General features: G+C 37.3%; 1 protein-coding gene across 1 annotated transcript; it reads left to right on the top strand.

Moving 5' to 3' along the window:
- The first annotated feature begins 1070 nt into the window (after positions 1-1070).
- On the top strand, positions 1071-16486 carry impa1 (inositol monophosphatase 1). The gene is made up of 9 exons (XM_036555945.1): positions 1071-1115; positions 9079-9174; positions 10761-10894; positions 10986-11090; positions 11207-11252; positions 12365-12473; positions 13511-13619; positions 14084-14235; positions 15856-16486. Exons 2-9 carry the CDS (start codon positions 9112-9114, stop codon positions 15984-15986), a joined length of 849 nt encoding a protein of 282 aa, XP_036411838.1. The 5' UTR covers positions 1071-1115; positions 9079-9111; the 3' UTR covers positions 15987-16486.
- The last annotated feature ends 28 nt before the right edge of the window (positions 16487-16514 follow it).

Here is a 16514-nt window from a genome sequence, read left to right as displayed (position 1 = left end):
CATAGGTGTCTTGCACATCTGTGAAGGCACCATTAATGCTGAACGAAATATACAGCTTTTGGCAACATATGCTTCCATCCAGACAGTGTCTCTTTCAGGGAAGGCCTTGCATATTTCAGCAAGACAATGCGTAAACACAACAGCATGGCTTCGCAGAAGAAGAGTCTGGGTGCTGAACTGGCCGCCTGCAGTCCAGGCCTTTCACCAATAGAAAACATTTGGTGCATCATGAAATGAAAAATCCAGCAAAGAAGACCCAGGACTGTTGAGCAGCAAGAATCCTACATCAAACAAAAATGGGACAACATTCCTCTCCCAAAACTGCAGCAATTGGTCTCCTCACTTCCCAGACTTTTACAGACGGTTGTTAAAAGAAGAGGGGATGCTACACAGAGGTAGACACGGCCCTGTCCCAACTTTTCTGAGATGCGTTGCTGCCATCATTTTCTAAAAGAGTTAATGTTTTTCATGAAATGGTAAAACATCTCACTTTCAACATCTGATATGTGGGTCTGTGGAAAATATGGGTCTATGAGATTTGCAAATCAGTGCATTTTGTTTTTATGTACATTTATTTACATTTTACACAGCGTCCCAACTTCTTTGGAATTGGGGTTGTAGATGATCCACCTGGAGCAGAGCGATAGAGGCCTCCTCTCTTCCAATATAAACCAAAATCTACAGGAAGACATTTCAGCAGAAAGTCTCTGATCCATATAAATGTAGGTTAAACCAGCAGCCCAGCTGCCATTTCTGGCATCATAATCATGGGGTGAACAATTAAATGACAGGGGAACAGTACGGTTTTCTGTGCGTACACAAAACAGCTATCAGTAAATCATAAAATCTACTGCCTCCCACGTCCTCACACAGTGACTGTAAAAGCTCTTATAAAATCCTTTCAGGGGCACATACAAAATATGTACAAATGCAGGACATTTTGCGCACGATTTCAGTTTTCTTTCAGTATTAGTATTTTCAATACTGCACCGGAACATGCACCGTGTCTGCTAGGTGGCGGTGTGCGCTGGCAGTGTCTTCACGCTGTTTTCCCCCTTGAAAGTAGAAGAAGAGTGTTTCGGCTATTTCTTCATACCCAGAAGTCCTCCGGACCGGTCAGTGAGCTATATTTTTTATTTTAATAGCGATATTATAAGTGCTCGTTGTTTCTTCATGTCATATATTGTGTTTCTTTGCTGTGTTGACCACTCTGTGCTGCGCTAATATCGCGGTGTTTGAGCGTTCAAGCGCTTTGTTATGTAGGAAATGAAGAGTGGACTGATAAGTATTGTATGCGGATTGGTTCACAGTCCGGACAGGTGGGCAAACGTTCCCATCCAGGTACAGATAAATTAGCAGTGTCCGCTACACTGAAGTAGAAGTGTTGCTACTTCAGTGAAATAATAGCGTCTCAAGCAAACGGAAAAGCTGCCACCAACAGACGACGGTAACGTACCGCTATTTTGTGTTAATACCATAGAACTGAGACAGGTTTTTTCAGTCGGAAGGAAAATCATTCTAGACCACCTACATCCATGCACACGCCTCTGTTTTCCTCCAAAGCGTTTCAGTGCATTTAAATACATATTTTAATCCATGCATATCTGATTGTGTTATTAATTATATGTAATTAATTTAGAGAAAGGACTTTGAATAAACCTGTAACTAAAATGTACTTGCCAATAATTGTCCTAATAGTATTGAGCATACCTTACCTGTAAAAACTGATATTACCTGTATACTGATATAGCTAGTTAGCTTGATGACGGAGGTTCAGTAATCGATTAGCTGTCTTGAAGGTTCAATAGATCCTTAACCATCTAAAATATTAGTGTAAAAAATGAGAGTGTAGAAAAGAAAACGTCTTATTTAAGTGGATCAAATTGCAACTCAAAACTTTTTTAAATCTATCAAAAACTCAGTGAGTCAGACTTAAGTTATTTTTCCATTTTCAATTTCGACATTTTAGATGTTGAACATTTAAAATACTGCTTAGATTCAAAGTGCAGCATTCACTGCAATTAATACAGCTGAAATGCTTTTGAAGGTTAAAATACAAATATTAATATAAAGTAATTATTGCAGCACATTCAAAATTCAAAAGTTGTGTATGATTGCTGAAACCTCACTGCACCATACACAATTGTTTTTAGTGCCGGGTGTAATACAGCTGAAATATTATTAAAATTCAAAATAAAAATAAAAAGTAGTCACAGCAACATATCCAAAATCCAAAAGCTGTGCATCATTGCTGACACCTTGGTGCACCATACACAGCTGTTTTTAATGTTGTAAATAATGCAGCTGAAATATTATTGAAATTCAAAATACATAACCATTTATAAAAAGTAGTTACAGCAATATATCCAAAACTCAAAGGCTGTGCATCATTGCTGACACATTCTTGTACCATAGACAGCTATTTTTAATGTTGTATATAATTTAGCTGAAATATTATTGAAATTTAAAATACACAAAAATTAATAAAAAGAAGTTACAGCAATATATCAAAGATCCAAAGGCTGTGCATCATTGCTGACACCTCACTGCACCATACACAGCTGTTTTTAATGTTGTAAATAATGCAGCTGAAATATTATTGAAATTCAAAGTATAAAAAAATTAATAAAAAGTAGTTACAGCAATATATCCAAAATTTAAAGGCTGTGCATCATTGCTGACACTGCACTGCACCATACTCAACTGTTTTTAATGTTGTATATAATTTGGCTGAAATAGGTTTATACTTTATATTAGTGTTTATGTATTTTGAATTTCAATAGAATTTCAACCACATTACATACATCACTAAGACCATTGTATATGGTTCAGCAAGATGTCAGCAATCATACACAAGTTTTGGATTTTGGATGTAATGCAACATCTCATTTAAATATTTTTTTTTTATATATAACTATATATAACTGCTTTATATAATTTTTTATTTATTTTGAACTTCAATAATTCAGCCACATTACATACAACACCAAAAATAACTGTGTATGGTGCAGCTAGGTATCACCAATCATACACATTTTTTTGGATTTTGGATCTAATGCAATATCTCATTTAAATATTTTTTTATATATTTTGAATTTCAGTTATATTCCAGTAACATTACATACAGCACTACAGAGAATTGTGCACAGTGCAGTGAAGTGTCAGCAGTCATACACACCTTTTGGATTTTGGATATAATGCAATAAATATGTTATATTTTTTTATTTAATTTTAACTTCAATAGTATTTTGCCCATCTTACATACAACACTAAAAACCAGCTGTGTATGGTGCACCAAGGTGTCAGCAATGATGCACAGCCTTTGGATTTTTGAAATATTGCTGTAACTACTTTTTATTAATTTTTATGTATTTTGAATTTCAATAATATTTCAGCTAAATTATATTCAACATTGAAAACAGTTGAGTATGGTGCAGTGAGGTGTCAGCAATGATGCACAGCCTTTGGATTTTTGATATATTGCTGTAAGTACTTTTTATTAATTTCTGTGTATATTGAATTTCAATAATATTTCAGCTGCATTATTTACACCATTAAAAACAGTTGAATATAGTGCAATGAGGTGTCAACAATCATGCACAGCCTTTGGATTTTGGATATATTGCTGTAATTACTTTTTATTAATTTTTATGTATTTAAATTTTGGATATATTGATTTAACTTTTAGCAATTTTGAATTTCATTAGCATTTCAGCTGTATTACACCCAACACTACAAACAATTGTGTATGGTGCAGGTAAGTTACAGGAATCATACACAACGTTTGAGTTTTGAATGTACTGCAATAATTACTTTATATAAATATTTGTATTTTAACCTTCAAAAGCATTTCAGCTGTATTAATTGCAGTGAATGCTGCACTTTGAATCTAAGCAGTATTTTAAATGTTCAACATCTAAAATGTCGAAATTGAAAATGGAAAAATAACTTAAGTCTGACTCACTGAGTTTTTGATAGATTTAAAAAAGTTTTGAGTTGCAATTTGATCCACTTAAATAAGACGTTTTCTTTTCTACACTCTCATTTTTTACACTAATATTTTAGATGGTTAAGGATCTATTGAACCTTCAAGACAGCTAATCGATTACTGAACCTCCGTCATCAAGCTAACTAGCTATATCAGTATACAGGTAATATCAGGTTTTTGAGTTTTATGCTCAGTACTGTTAGGACAAGTATTGGCAAGTACATTTTTGTTACAGGTTTATTCAAAGTCCTTTCTCTAAATTAAAGTGGTGTGTATTTCTAACCATAATTTAGAGCAAATAACACAATCAGATAAGCATGGACACAGTGTTTATGGAGCTATTGACGTTTTATTGTCTGGCGGTGTCTATTGTTAGCATGAACAATTAAAATATGTATTTAAATGCACTGAAACGCTTTGGAGGAAAACAGAGGCGTGTGCATGGATGTAGGTGTGGTCTAGAAGTGCATGATTTTCCTTCCGACTGAAAAAACGTGTCTCAGTTCTATGGTATTAACACAAAATAGCGGTACGTTAAATGTCACCCAAACTGCAAAAGAACAGGTGTGCATCACTCTCTGTGGTCGTACTGTCATGAATGAGTCTTTACTGACTACCGTAGTCCGATCAAATGTTATTAGCGCCGAAAAGATGAATATCGAAAATAAAACTAACTTTACCGTGGTCACCAACAGCAGTCTGAGTGAAACATATCAGGGCAAAATAATCGGAATATGGAGTCGGTTATTGAGCTACATCCAGCACCTAAGTGTGGGGACTGAAGATAAGCGCCGTTGCTCTCCTTTTTGGGGTTCTTTCGATGTGAAAATGAAACACTGAAACTCCAAAAACGAGTTAGTTACGAGTTAGTTAAGCAGTCCAGTTTGAAGGAGGATATTAAAGGGGAATTCCACCTATTCCAAATTTCTGTATAATTAGGTCATTAAGATGTAAACAAAGTCATCCAGAGTGGTCTGATTTACTCCTCCGTGCTTCATCCTAGTAAAACTTGCCAAATCAGAACTGTTCACAGTGGTGGTGATGGGAACCAGACGTCCGAAACATTACTTGCGTCTGAAAGCTACATCATATGAAGTTAATACATGGAATGGTTACGAATTTGCTGCTGAATTGTTTTTACGATTGTATTATACATATTCATGGCGGAAAGATACTATCGAGGCATTGTAAGACAATATAGAACCCAAAGGGACTTATTTTTTAACAATTTTACCAGCATTATTTATGAAAACTCAGAAGATACGTGTACATGGTGAGCCAATAAGCAATAAGTGGTGGACGAAGTACACAAACCATGTACTTGAGTTAAAGCAGAGATACCCAAGGTAAAATATTACTCCAGTAGAAGTAGAAGTTCCTCCCTTTAGACCTCCACTTGAGTAAAAGTACAAAAGTATTTGGCTTTAAATTAATTATCAAAAGTAAAAGTACTAAAAGATTAATTATGACTTTAATGTCCTATTATCATTTTTTGTAACAAGCCTCTTACATGAACTCATTTTAGGTGAAAATACTCCAGTGTCACTCTTGGTAAACCAATCTTTTAATAAAATGTCATTAATTAGTGACACTGATGTCTATTAAAATTATCATAAGCACAAAACACTGAAGGCAAACAGTTTCCATCAGGTAGAACTGAGTGGCTCTGAAATCACTTTTTACAAACAAGCAAAGTTTCAGTTTAAGATTTATTACTTAGTTACAAGTTTAAGTTTAATAAAAGATTTAAACTCAGGTTCACAAATGAGTTTCCTTTTCTAAACTGCATCTGTAGGTCTCTGTTCATAAACATAAACTAGCCAAAACAAATTTACTATAAAATGAAAGTTTGTATAAATTCAGAAAAAAGACACGTCAGTCACAACTGCATATGAGTACATATTTCTATATTGTGGTCTATTTACACAAAGTTAGGTTAGTTCATCTTTTATGTTGAATAGACTCTCCCAAAACTTTACGCTGCTGCACTGATGTTGAACCGTGTGCTGCACTGGGTCGGTATGACCAACAGGTCAAAACAAGCTCAAAGTAAAGTGCGCGCTGTGCCCTGATTGGTCTGCTTCCTTCGTGCTTCTTTCGTTTTGACATGTTATGTTTTTATACCCACATAAACCAAAAGGAAAGACAGATTTCTCATAATGTAGTGGAGTAAAAAGTGAGATATTTGACTTTGAAATATGGAGTGAAAGTAAAAAGTCACCCAAAATAGAAAAACCTCAGTAAAGTACAGATACACAAAAAAACTACTTAAGTACAGTAACGAATTACATTTACTTAGTTACTGTCCACCACTGTCAATAAGGGTTAAAGGGCTTACTCTACATGCCTGTGTGTTTTTAGGTTGTCAACAATTCAACCTTAGGATCAATTTACAATTATAAGACAATTTGTTTTCATATTCAAACCTTTTTTCTGCAGCTGGAGTAACAAAAATGCACCCCCGCAACTGTCAGACTTTTTCTTGAGAAAATGGCACACCTGGCAACCCTGCGTGGTGAAGAAAGAACATGTTTTTCTGGTTGCTGTACAGACAGGCCTATAATCTCTGCGGTCAAATTCACTTACACTATAGCAGCTGTTTTCAGACTGTTCTATGTGTGACCTATGCACTTATAGTTGTTTTGGATAGGAAACAAATGGGTATATTTGCATTGAAGACATCACGACCCCGTGGTTCAAGTCACCACCACTGTACAGTTTCCCTACAGTGCACACCACATCAGTCCACTCTGAATGACTTTGTTTACCTCTCCACAATTAAATAATGCAGAAAATGTGAAAAATATGTTGAATTCTCTTTTGAAAGACTAAGATGGAACAGACAGTGGTGGACAGTAACTAAGTAAATGTAATTCGTTACTGTACTGTAGTTTTTTTGTGTATCTGTACTTTACTGAAGTTTTTCTATTTTGGGTGACTTTTTCCTTTCACTCCACATTTCAAAGCCACATATCTTACTTTTTACTCCACTACATTATGAGAAATCTGTCGTTCCTTTTGTCTTATGTGTGTATAAAAATGTAACAGGTCAAAATGAAAGAAGCGTGAAGCAAGAACACCAATCAGGGCACAGCGCGCACTTTACTTTGAGCTTGTTTTGACCTGTTGGACAGACCGACCCAGTGCAGCACACGGTTCAACATCAGTGCAGCAGCGTAAAATTTTGGGAGTGTCTATTCAACATAAATGATGAACTAACCTAACTTTGTGTAAACAGACCACAATATAGAAATATGTACTCATATGCAGTTGTGACTGACGTGTTCATTTTATAGTAAATTTGTTTTGGCTAGTTTATGTTTATGAACAGAGACCTACAGATGGAATATAGTAAAGGAAAACTCATTTATGAATCTGAGTTTAAAGTTTTTATTAAACTGAAACTTGTAACCATTGTATGTTGCAAATAAATCTTAAACTGAAACTTTGCTTGTTTGCAAAAAGCCACTCGGTTCTACCTGATGGAAGCTGTTTGCCTTCAGTGTTTTGTGCTTATGATAATTTTAATAGACATCAGTGTCAGACTATGTCCAGAGTGACACTGGAGTATTTTCACCTAAAATGAGTTGGTGTAAGAGTCTAGGACATTAAAGTCATAATTAATCTTTTAGTACTTTTACTTTCGATACTTAAGTACATTTGAAGGCAAATACTTTTGTACGTTTACTCAAGTGGAGGTCTAAAGGGAGGAACTTCTACTTCTACTGGAGTAATATTTTACCTTGGGTATCTCTACTTTAACTCAGGTACATGATCTGTGTGCTTCGTCCACCACTGGGAACAGAGGAAAAGTATTATCATTTGAAAGAAAAGTAGCAATTTGTCGAAACTGTACTGAAGTACATAGAACTGAGTAAACGGAAGCCACTGCTGGCAGCGTCATGTGGAATAAAGCAGCCGCAGACTTTAAATCTAACATACTTGATCTCAGTTTATCTATGCAGTAGAACTGACTCAGCTCACACCGCCTCTGCCAGCGCCTATTCAGAGAGAGCGGAGAGGGTTTAACAGAATGGATGAGACAGAGATCTTCAAACTGTAGCTTTCGCTCTGTGTTTTATGCTGCAAAGGCCTGCAAATGGAGCGTGGAGGCCAGCTGTTAGTGGCTGACTGACTAAAGCCCATTAGGGGCTGAGAGGAGAGGAGAGTGTGCGCTGAGGGGGTGACACATTTTGAATTATTTTTAGCCAGATCACTTTATAAGGAATAATGGAAAAGTACTTAAGGAGTAAAAGGACCAGCCTTACATGGCAGTTCATCTTTTCTGGTAATGAATTAATGTGAATGCTTGAGTTATGCTAGAGAGATGTGTGGCACAAACTAATGGGGTCAAATGTAACATGGATGTTTCATGTAGCTAAATAGGTTCAGATTGGGCATCTTATTGTTCTTCCATAGGGAAATCATCTTAAACAGTAGTTGTTTAGGTTTTTATCAAGAATCACCCTGGAGACTTTTTTGCTCCATAAAGTAACTTATTTCAGCATCAGATTACTGAATTGTATGCATGAGTCGCAGAATTCACACGTATTTTAATCTTTTGGTGGCTGTAATATAGCATCATTCTAAAGCATGTAAACAACACACAGTGAAAGCTAGCCAGGCTAAAGTGTGGCCTCCACATGGTGGAGGTAGTTTAAATACACTGTAACAATTAGGCCTTCACAAATAAAATTAAAACAGTCATTTGTTTGAAGTTCTTATGCACAAAACATACTATAGATGTCATATATAATAAAAATTGTTTACTTTTTTCACACTGATGTTCTCCTTTTTGGTCAAAAATAAATTTGCCACAGTTTGACACAGTTTCAGTAATGTAATTATTTTCAGTTTCAGTAATTAATTAATTAATTATAATTAATAAATGGTGTGTGACGGAAACAAAATGTATGTTTTAATTTGATTTGTGTTCAGCTGTGCTTCGCTCTCTTCTATCAATGCTGATCAGGTGCAGTTTTTTGGTGTAGGTGACGGTTGTGAATATATTCTTTATACTGTAGCATCGTGAGTTTTGTTGGGGAAACCCAATTCTAATTGCTTTAATTGTCTAATTGTCTTTTTTTCAGGTTTTTATTTTTAGAAAGAAAGCTGCTTTGAAGATGGCTGATCTTTGGCAGGAAGCCATGGACCACGCTGTGGCTGTGGCCAGGAAGGCAGGAGAGGTGCGTTTTGTGTGTGAGCATGTGTGGATGGGTTTTAGCCCCCTACGTCTCAGCCCCCTGCGTCTCAGCCCCCCACCCCCAGCGACTACTGTCTGGAGATGACAGATCACCACTTTTTTTACCAATACAGATACTCAGACCTTCTTACTGATTCTTATACAGATCTGATATTTTCCTTTTTTTTGAGCTTGATTTGAATCACTTCACCTAAGATGACCATCTAAACCTACAACACTCAATCTGCTTCAGTAAAACTCCATTTTTTTTCCAGATTTTCTGCATAATTCAATGATTAAGTTTAACACAGTCATTGAGAGTGGTTTGATATGAAATGCTACATACTAGAGAAACTTGCACAGTCAGAATTCTTCACAGTGGTCATGATAGGAACCAGACATCCACCTCTAAAGCTCCCTTATAACCATTTCTTCCATGAAGTTGTGAGATTGTTTTAGCCTAAAACCTCTTTTTAAAACACATTCATGGCAGAGAGGTACGTTCAGGGTGTTTTACACTCTCAGAAATAAAGGTAGTAAACTGTCACTGAGGTGGTTCCCTCAGTACCTTTAGTCAGGGAACATAATTGTACCATAATTTTCTAAGTTGTGTTGACTCCACACACCCCGCCTCGTCTCCAGGCTTTTATTTTACTGTTCTATTTTAAATCATTTGGTTATGAAAAGGTACCAATATGTACTTTTCAACTGGAAAAACCTATTTAAGGTTCACAATTAGACCTTAAAACCACTGTTGTACCTTTGAGGGAACATTTACATTGTTTGTACCTTGATGAACGAAAAATGTACCAGCACAGAACCTTTATTACTAACAGTGTAGGCAAAACAGTCCCCAAAGTAAAACTTTTTTTCTTTCAGCTTTACCGCTATCTTATTATCATCAACAATACATTTAAAACTTAGAAGCACTGGTCGCTTGTAAATAAAATTGGCTATATTTGTGTTGTAGACATCGCGACCCCTGGTTCCTATCACACTGCAGTAAAGAGTAAATTGGTAAATTGTAAATTTCTCTACAATTTCACATCAAACTGCTCATGACTGATGAAAATGCTTGAATTAAGCAGAAACTTTGAAAATCATTTTAGGTAAAAGACAAAATGATTGTAATCCTTGATCGAAGCTCAATGACTTTATTTTTTTTTTGATTATTTTTTTCTCCAGTAGGAGAAAAATTATAATATCATGTTTTAAACACATCTAAAGGTGCCATATTAAGATTATTAAGATAAAAGAATTCCTCTCATCTCAGTCGGGTGCTGCTTATTCTTGTTAGTCTACATGTGGCTGCTGTTTGTGATCTACTTCACTTTATGTCATGTTGTGCCTCAAGGAAATTTGTTCCCTTCAGTATCTGATGCAGCATGTTCTTCTGGTTCCAGCTTTATGCCAATACTGCAACTTGTAACTAAGGAGCTAACCTACTCACTGAACCTCATGCACTCACATTTGTTTAGCTAGCTGAAGATTCTCCACAAGAGGGTGCTATCAGCACTTTAGTATCTTCTGGTGCTTCATTAGAGTGGTGCTTCACATCAGTAACACTGTGTGTCCTTGTTTTTAATGCAGATCGTCAGGGATGCTCTACACAATGACATGAAGGTCTTGTGCAAAAGTTCCTCGGTGGACCTGGTCACCAAGACTGACCAGAAAGTGGAGCAGCTTATAATCGATTCCGTGAAGGAAAAGTTCCCGAAGCATGGGTATCGTGATAGTCGCATTCTTACTCTGTACTGAAGCTCATTGTTCGGCTATGTTTATTTCTACCCAATTTGAAATGTCTGTATGTTTCAGCTTTATCGGCGAGGAGTCCGTGGCTGCTGGAGAGCCGTGCGTTCTGTCAGACAATCCAACCTGGATCGTTGATCCGGTGGACGGAACCACTAACTTTGTGCACGGGTACTGCAATCATCTCAGATATATATTGATATGGTTTTAGAGGTGTTACACTATTTTATTTGCACTGTGTTTATAGTGTGATCTATTGTGTGATATTGTCTTTTAATGTTCCACAGATACCCTTTCGTTGCTGTTTGCATTGGCTTTGCTGTTAATAAGACGGTAAGAGACTTTGCAACCTGCTTATTGTCACTGTCGTTTTAAAAGCTGTTTCATGTTTCCTGTTTTTTTTTCAGTGTTTCATGAGAAATGGACCAGTAGAAATGATCCAAAATATGTTGGGATAAAATCTTAACTTTTTTTTTCTTTCTGCTAGTTGTTTCAGAGATACAGTGTTTCCTTATGATAGTGACTATACACTGATCAGGCATAACATTATGACCACCTCCTTGTTTCTACGCTCATTGTCCATTTTATCAGCTCCACTTACTCTATAGGTGACCTTTGTAGTTCTACAATTACAGACTGCAGTCTATCTGTTTCTCTGCATACTTTGTTAGCCCCCTTTTACCCTGTTCTTCAGTGCTCAGGACCCACAGGACCACCGCAGAGCAGGTACTATTTGGGTGGTGGATCATTCTCAGCACTGCAGTAACACTGATGTGGTGGTTGTGTGTTAGTGTGTGTTGCGCTGGTCTGAGTGGATCAGACACAGCAGTGCTGCTGGAGTTTGTAAACACCTCAGTGTCACTGCTGGACTGAGAATAGTCCACCAACCAAAAATATCCAGCCAACAGCGTCCTGTGGGCAGCGTCCTGTGACCACTGATGAAGGACTAGAGGATGACCAACACAAACTGTGTAGCAGCAGATGAGCTATCGTCTCTGACTTTACATCTACAAGGTGGACTGACAAGGTAGGAGTGTCTAATAGAGTGGACAGTGAGTGGACACAGTGTTTAAAAACTCCAGCAGCACTGCTGTTTCTGATCAGCTCGTACCAGCACAACACACACTAACACACCACCACCACGTCAGTGTTACTGCAGTGCTGAGAATCCACCACCCAAATAGGACCTGCTCTGTGAGGGTCCATGGGGGTCCTGACCACTGAAGAAAAGGGTAAAAGGGGGCTAACAGAGTATGCAGAGAAACAGATGGACTACAGTCTGTAACTGTAGAACTACAAAGTGCCCCTATATAGTAAGTGGAGCTGATAAAATGGACATTGAGCAGAGAAACAAGAAGGTGGTCATAATGTTATGCCTGATCAGTGTATTAACATATGCCATTGTTTTGCTTGTGTACAGTGCAGTGTTTGTGCTTCTCTTCCAGTTAGAGTTTGGTGTGGTGTATAGCTGCATAGAGGATAAGATGTACATGGCCCGCAGAGGGAAGGGAGCATTCTGCAATGGAGAACCTCTCCACGTATCAGACCAGAAAGGTTAGTGATTTCTTGGAAATGTGCATTTAAATCTAAACAATTAGGATTAGCTTCATTATTTTTTTGGGCTTTTCCCCAATTTGGTCATATCCAATTCCACCCACTAGTTAAGACTCCCCCAATCACAAGATACTACCTAGGAGGGCGAAGCCTCCCTCAGAGACCTGTGAGGCACCACCGCATTTTCTTGAACTGCTGCTGATACAACGTCATTAGACAGCTGAACACACTCGGAGGAAAGCGCCAACCGCCGGTTCTGTCACCTAAGCTGACAGATGTCTATACTGGCTAGCATCATGTTGAGCGATGGGGGAGACATCCCACCCACCCAGAGAGCGAGGCCAATTCTGATCTCTTGGACTCCCAGCCACAGATGGCTGTAGCATCACCAGGGATCGAACTCGCGATCTCCTGATGAAAGGGCCAATGCTTAGATGGTTGCGCCACATATTGTGCCATTATTATTGTAAGTATTACATGAGTGTTAGCAGCCCTTTTAGTTGAATTACTATTTCCAATCATACTCAAACGCACGTTTGTCTAACAGCCAGGTTTTCATGAGTTTACAGGTGTTGATGTATTGAAGTGCAGTATTCTTTATTTTAGCTTAACCCCTTTAACCCTAAAACACTAAGGTCACACTAAACGCAAGTAAATATTGTCTTGCAAAAAAGATTTTAAACGTCCTGCTGTCTACTCTCTCTCGAGATGCACAACAGACATTTTTTGAGAATGTTTACCTATAATGAATAATCGAAATATCTAAATAAGGGAAGCTTAAGCTCGTAAAAAGTAAGCACATGCTCCTTGACTTAGCTAAAACAGCCATGAGCGACGCTTCCGATCCCTGACCAGATATTTTGGCCATAATCCTGAAATACAGCGGTCATGTGAAAAATAAGGTGGATGTAGGTGGATATAATATTCAGTATATAATACAGAGTCCTGAACTGATGTACTGTATACAGCAGAATATACTTGCGTACAGTTATAAACATTAAAAGTTACACTGCTGATACATCCAAATTCTGTTTCAGAAATCAATCAGTCAATCATTGCCACGGAGTTCGGTTCAAACAGAGATCCAGAAGTGGTCGACAGGATTTTCTCCAACATGAGGAAGATTCTGTGTTTGCCACTGCACGGGTACGTACCACACACACACACACACACACACACACACACACACACACACTCCTTATATTCACTTACATTAAAAGAGGTTTTTGACCTCACCCTAAAACATAGTATTTTGGAGATACTATCTTTTTTGGACAGCAACAATGTGAACCTCCCCTCCTTACTCTGCTTCTATATTTAGAGCTTGTAGTCTGGGAGGTGGTGCAGACTAAGAATTTTATTGTGCAGTGTAACTGCCTGTTTGTGCATATGACAAACTTTTGAATATTGCAATCACAGCATGTAGCAGTACTATGTTTTTCTCCATATTGTGCTGCCCTAATAGTAGCACAGGTTAATGTTACCTTTAGTAACTACTCCTGATGCTGAGTCACTCAGCTGCATGGTTCTGTGTAATTATGATAGAAACATGGCGATTGAGAGAAAACAGATTCTCATTCTTCTCTCATTTCTCTCTGCTGCTCTCTAAGGATGCGTGGTGCCGGTTCAGCTGCGATAAACATGTGTTTGGTTGCCTCTGGCTGTGTGGAGGCATACTATGAGATTGGGATCCACTGTTGGGACATTGCAGCTGCTGCAGTCATCGTGGAGGAGGCAGGAGGAGTACTCATGGATTTCGAGGGTAAGAACAGCTCTCAGAGATCCACATTAAAACACATTTGTTCAAGGCAGCATATGTCTAGTGTATTAGTTCTCCTTTTCATTCTTCTGTTTGTATAAGGGGTGGGCGATATCGCAGAAATACAGTATTGAGATACTGGTAGACATTTTAATATAACATGATTTGCATCAGAGTTTTGATTTTTATGAGGTTTGATACATTAGAACAGACACAATATACCATCAAAACTTACGAATACAAAGAATTACGAAGACTAATTAAACAGGCCTAATTATGCTGTCTTTGTAATGAAACGTGCAGTTGGTCAGTGTTCTTTAAGTACTGACAATATCCACACTATACTCAGAAAAGCATACTGTAATGTAATTTATCACCATATGTTAAAATATTGTGATATTTCTTACCCCTGCTTTTTGTGCTCTTATTTTCTTTGTAGCATCTTGTTACATTTCCAACACTTTTTGGCTTTTGTGACTAAAATGAAAGTTTTATTTAAAGATTTTTATTTACTGCATTTCAGCCCACCATCATGACACTCCTTCTTTACTTCAGCAGCCCTTTAACTTTTGTGTTTATATAGTGATGCGCTGAAATGAAAATTCAGAAATTCAGGACCAATTCTCAGCAGAAAATCAAAACCGAAAACCCTTTCGATCGAGTGGGTGGATACGACTAAATTGGGGAGGGAAAAAAAGGCTGACAACACATAAAAGTGGTTTACTAAAAATAAACAATTAAAAAAATACAATATGTACCATGACATCAAAGACCCTTGACAACAAAAAAAGTTGTTTATTCTAGAAAACTCATTCTTATTTATTATTTTTTTTGTACTCTTTGCACCTCAGCCATCGTTTGTGAATTTTGGTCATTTCGGCAAAAAACTGAGGCTCCAGATGGTGTCGGCTTGTTAGCAGGATGCGTTTTAAATTGTATCAGACCTGTAAAAGGTGAAGTTCTGGGTTTTTTTCACTCCATTTAATACTTTGACTGAACAGTCATTACAGTGATTTCTTAATGTCCCTAGTAGAAACTGTGAAATTTATCATTACCATTAAAATTGTTTAACATCTTAGATTTTGACATCTTGTTATTGGCCTGTTTAACCTTTTTCTTTTGGTCAAAAATGTCTTTTCTTCTCTTTCGTTTGTCAATTTCTGTGTATCCCTAGTTTAAAGTAATAGTTTTAGTAAAAAATCTCATTTGCATTGTTCTCCTGACCCCAAATGTAGTCAGTAATGGACAAATTTATTGACAAAGCTCATGCTTCGAATTGCCTGTTATTGCCATCCATGTTTACAGATAACAGTGTGTCATACAGTGTTAGAACCCTCATAAACAAGTCTATTAGCTATTACTCAACAAGTCTGCATAGGTATGCAGTTTGTGCGGTGCTAATTGTTGGTGTATAAGCTTCCATTACTTGTTAGCTACATAAGCCTCATAGTCCCACGTAGCAGCAAAACTAATGGAGCAAACTTTGGACACCAAGCATGCCTTGGCTGCTTGACTACATTTAGGGTTAAGGATTGTTTTTTTTTTTAACTGAGCCATCACTTCAGCTTAAGCAGGGACTGTCATACCAGTCTGGCTTTAATGAAAACCGTGGATGCTCTGCAGGTGGACCAATGGACCTGATGTCTAGGAGAATCATTGCTGCTAATAACAAGACAATTGCAGAAAAAATCGTCAAAGAGATCAAGGCATATCCTGCTGTCAGGGACGACGCACCTCTACAGACCAAACAATGAATATGCCAGATTTATTTACTGTATACTGTAATTATTATTTTGCTCTTATGTGATAACCATGTTTCCATGAATTTTATACAAAACACTGGCAATTATATTTATATCAGTCTTTATGACTTCAAAGCTCATAAGATGTACTTTTTTGCCAACTCTAGGCCTACGGCAGTATTTTTCACCTACACATCTGTTAATGCTGATATTTAATCATTTTATAGAATGTAGAAATTGGGACTAAATCTACCTGGATTAGCATTACGGAGAAATCTGACGTATGCTTACAGATGGCAGTAAAATGCAGACATTCTGCTCTACTGGAGTACAATCAATTGATCAGTCAGTCAGTCAATCAGTCAAGCAATCAATCAGTCAAGTGTGTTTGAAATATCGGTAAAAAGTGAAATCTGTTTGTCAAAATCTTTTTTTAATTATCTGCCAATACCGATATAAATCTGATATCATTGTGCATCCCCAGCTGAAACTTGTGTTGTCATTTTTTTTTGTAATTTGTGTTTTTCAACTTATGGCCTG

Source organism: Colossoma macropomum, unplaced genomic scaffold (assembly GCF_904425465.1).
Source record: "Colossoma macropomum unplaced genomic scaffold, Colossoma_macropomum, whole genome shotgun sequence".
Taxonomy (NCBI): domain Eukaryota; kingdom Metazoa; phylum Chordata; class Actinopteri; order Characiformes; family Serrasalmidae; genus Colossoma; species Colossoma macropomum.
The sequence above is the reverse complement of the archived record's forward strand: the minus strand, read 5'-3'. Positions and strand labels throughout refer to the sequence as shown.

Excerpts from the sequence above, each read along its gene's own strand:
- impa1 (XM_036555945.1), top strand. The coding sequence starts at position 9,112 with ATGGCTGATCTTTGGCAGGAAGCCATGGACCACGCTGTGGCTGTGGCC. Across the intron at positions 11,091-11,206 it reads ACCACTAACTTTGTGCACGG|ATACCCTTTCGTTGCTGTTT; the intron begins GTACTGCAATCA and ends AATGTTCCACAG. Across the intron at positions 14,236-15,855 it reads AGTACTCATGGATTTCGAGG|GTGGACCAATGGACCTGATG; the intron begins GTAAGAACAGCT and ends GATGCTCTGCAG.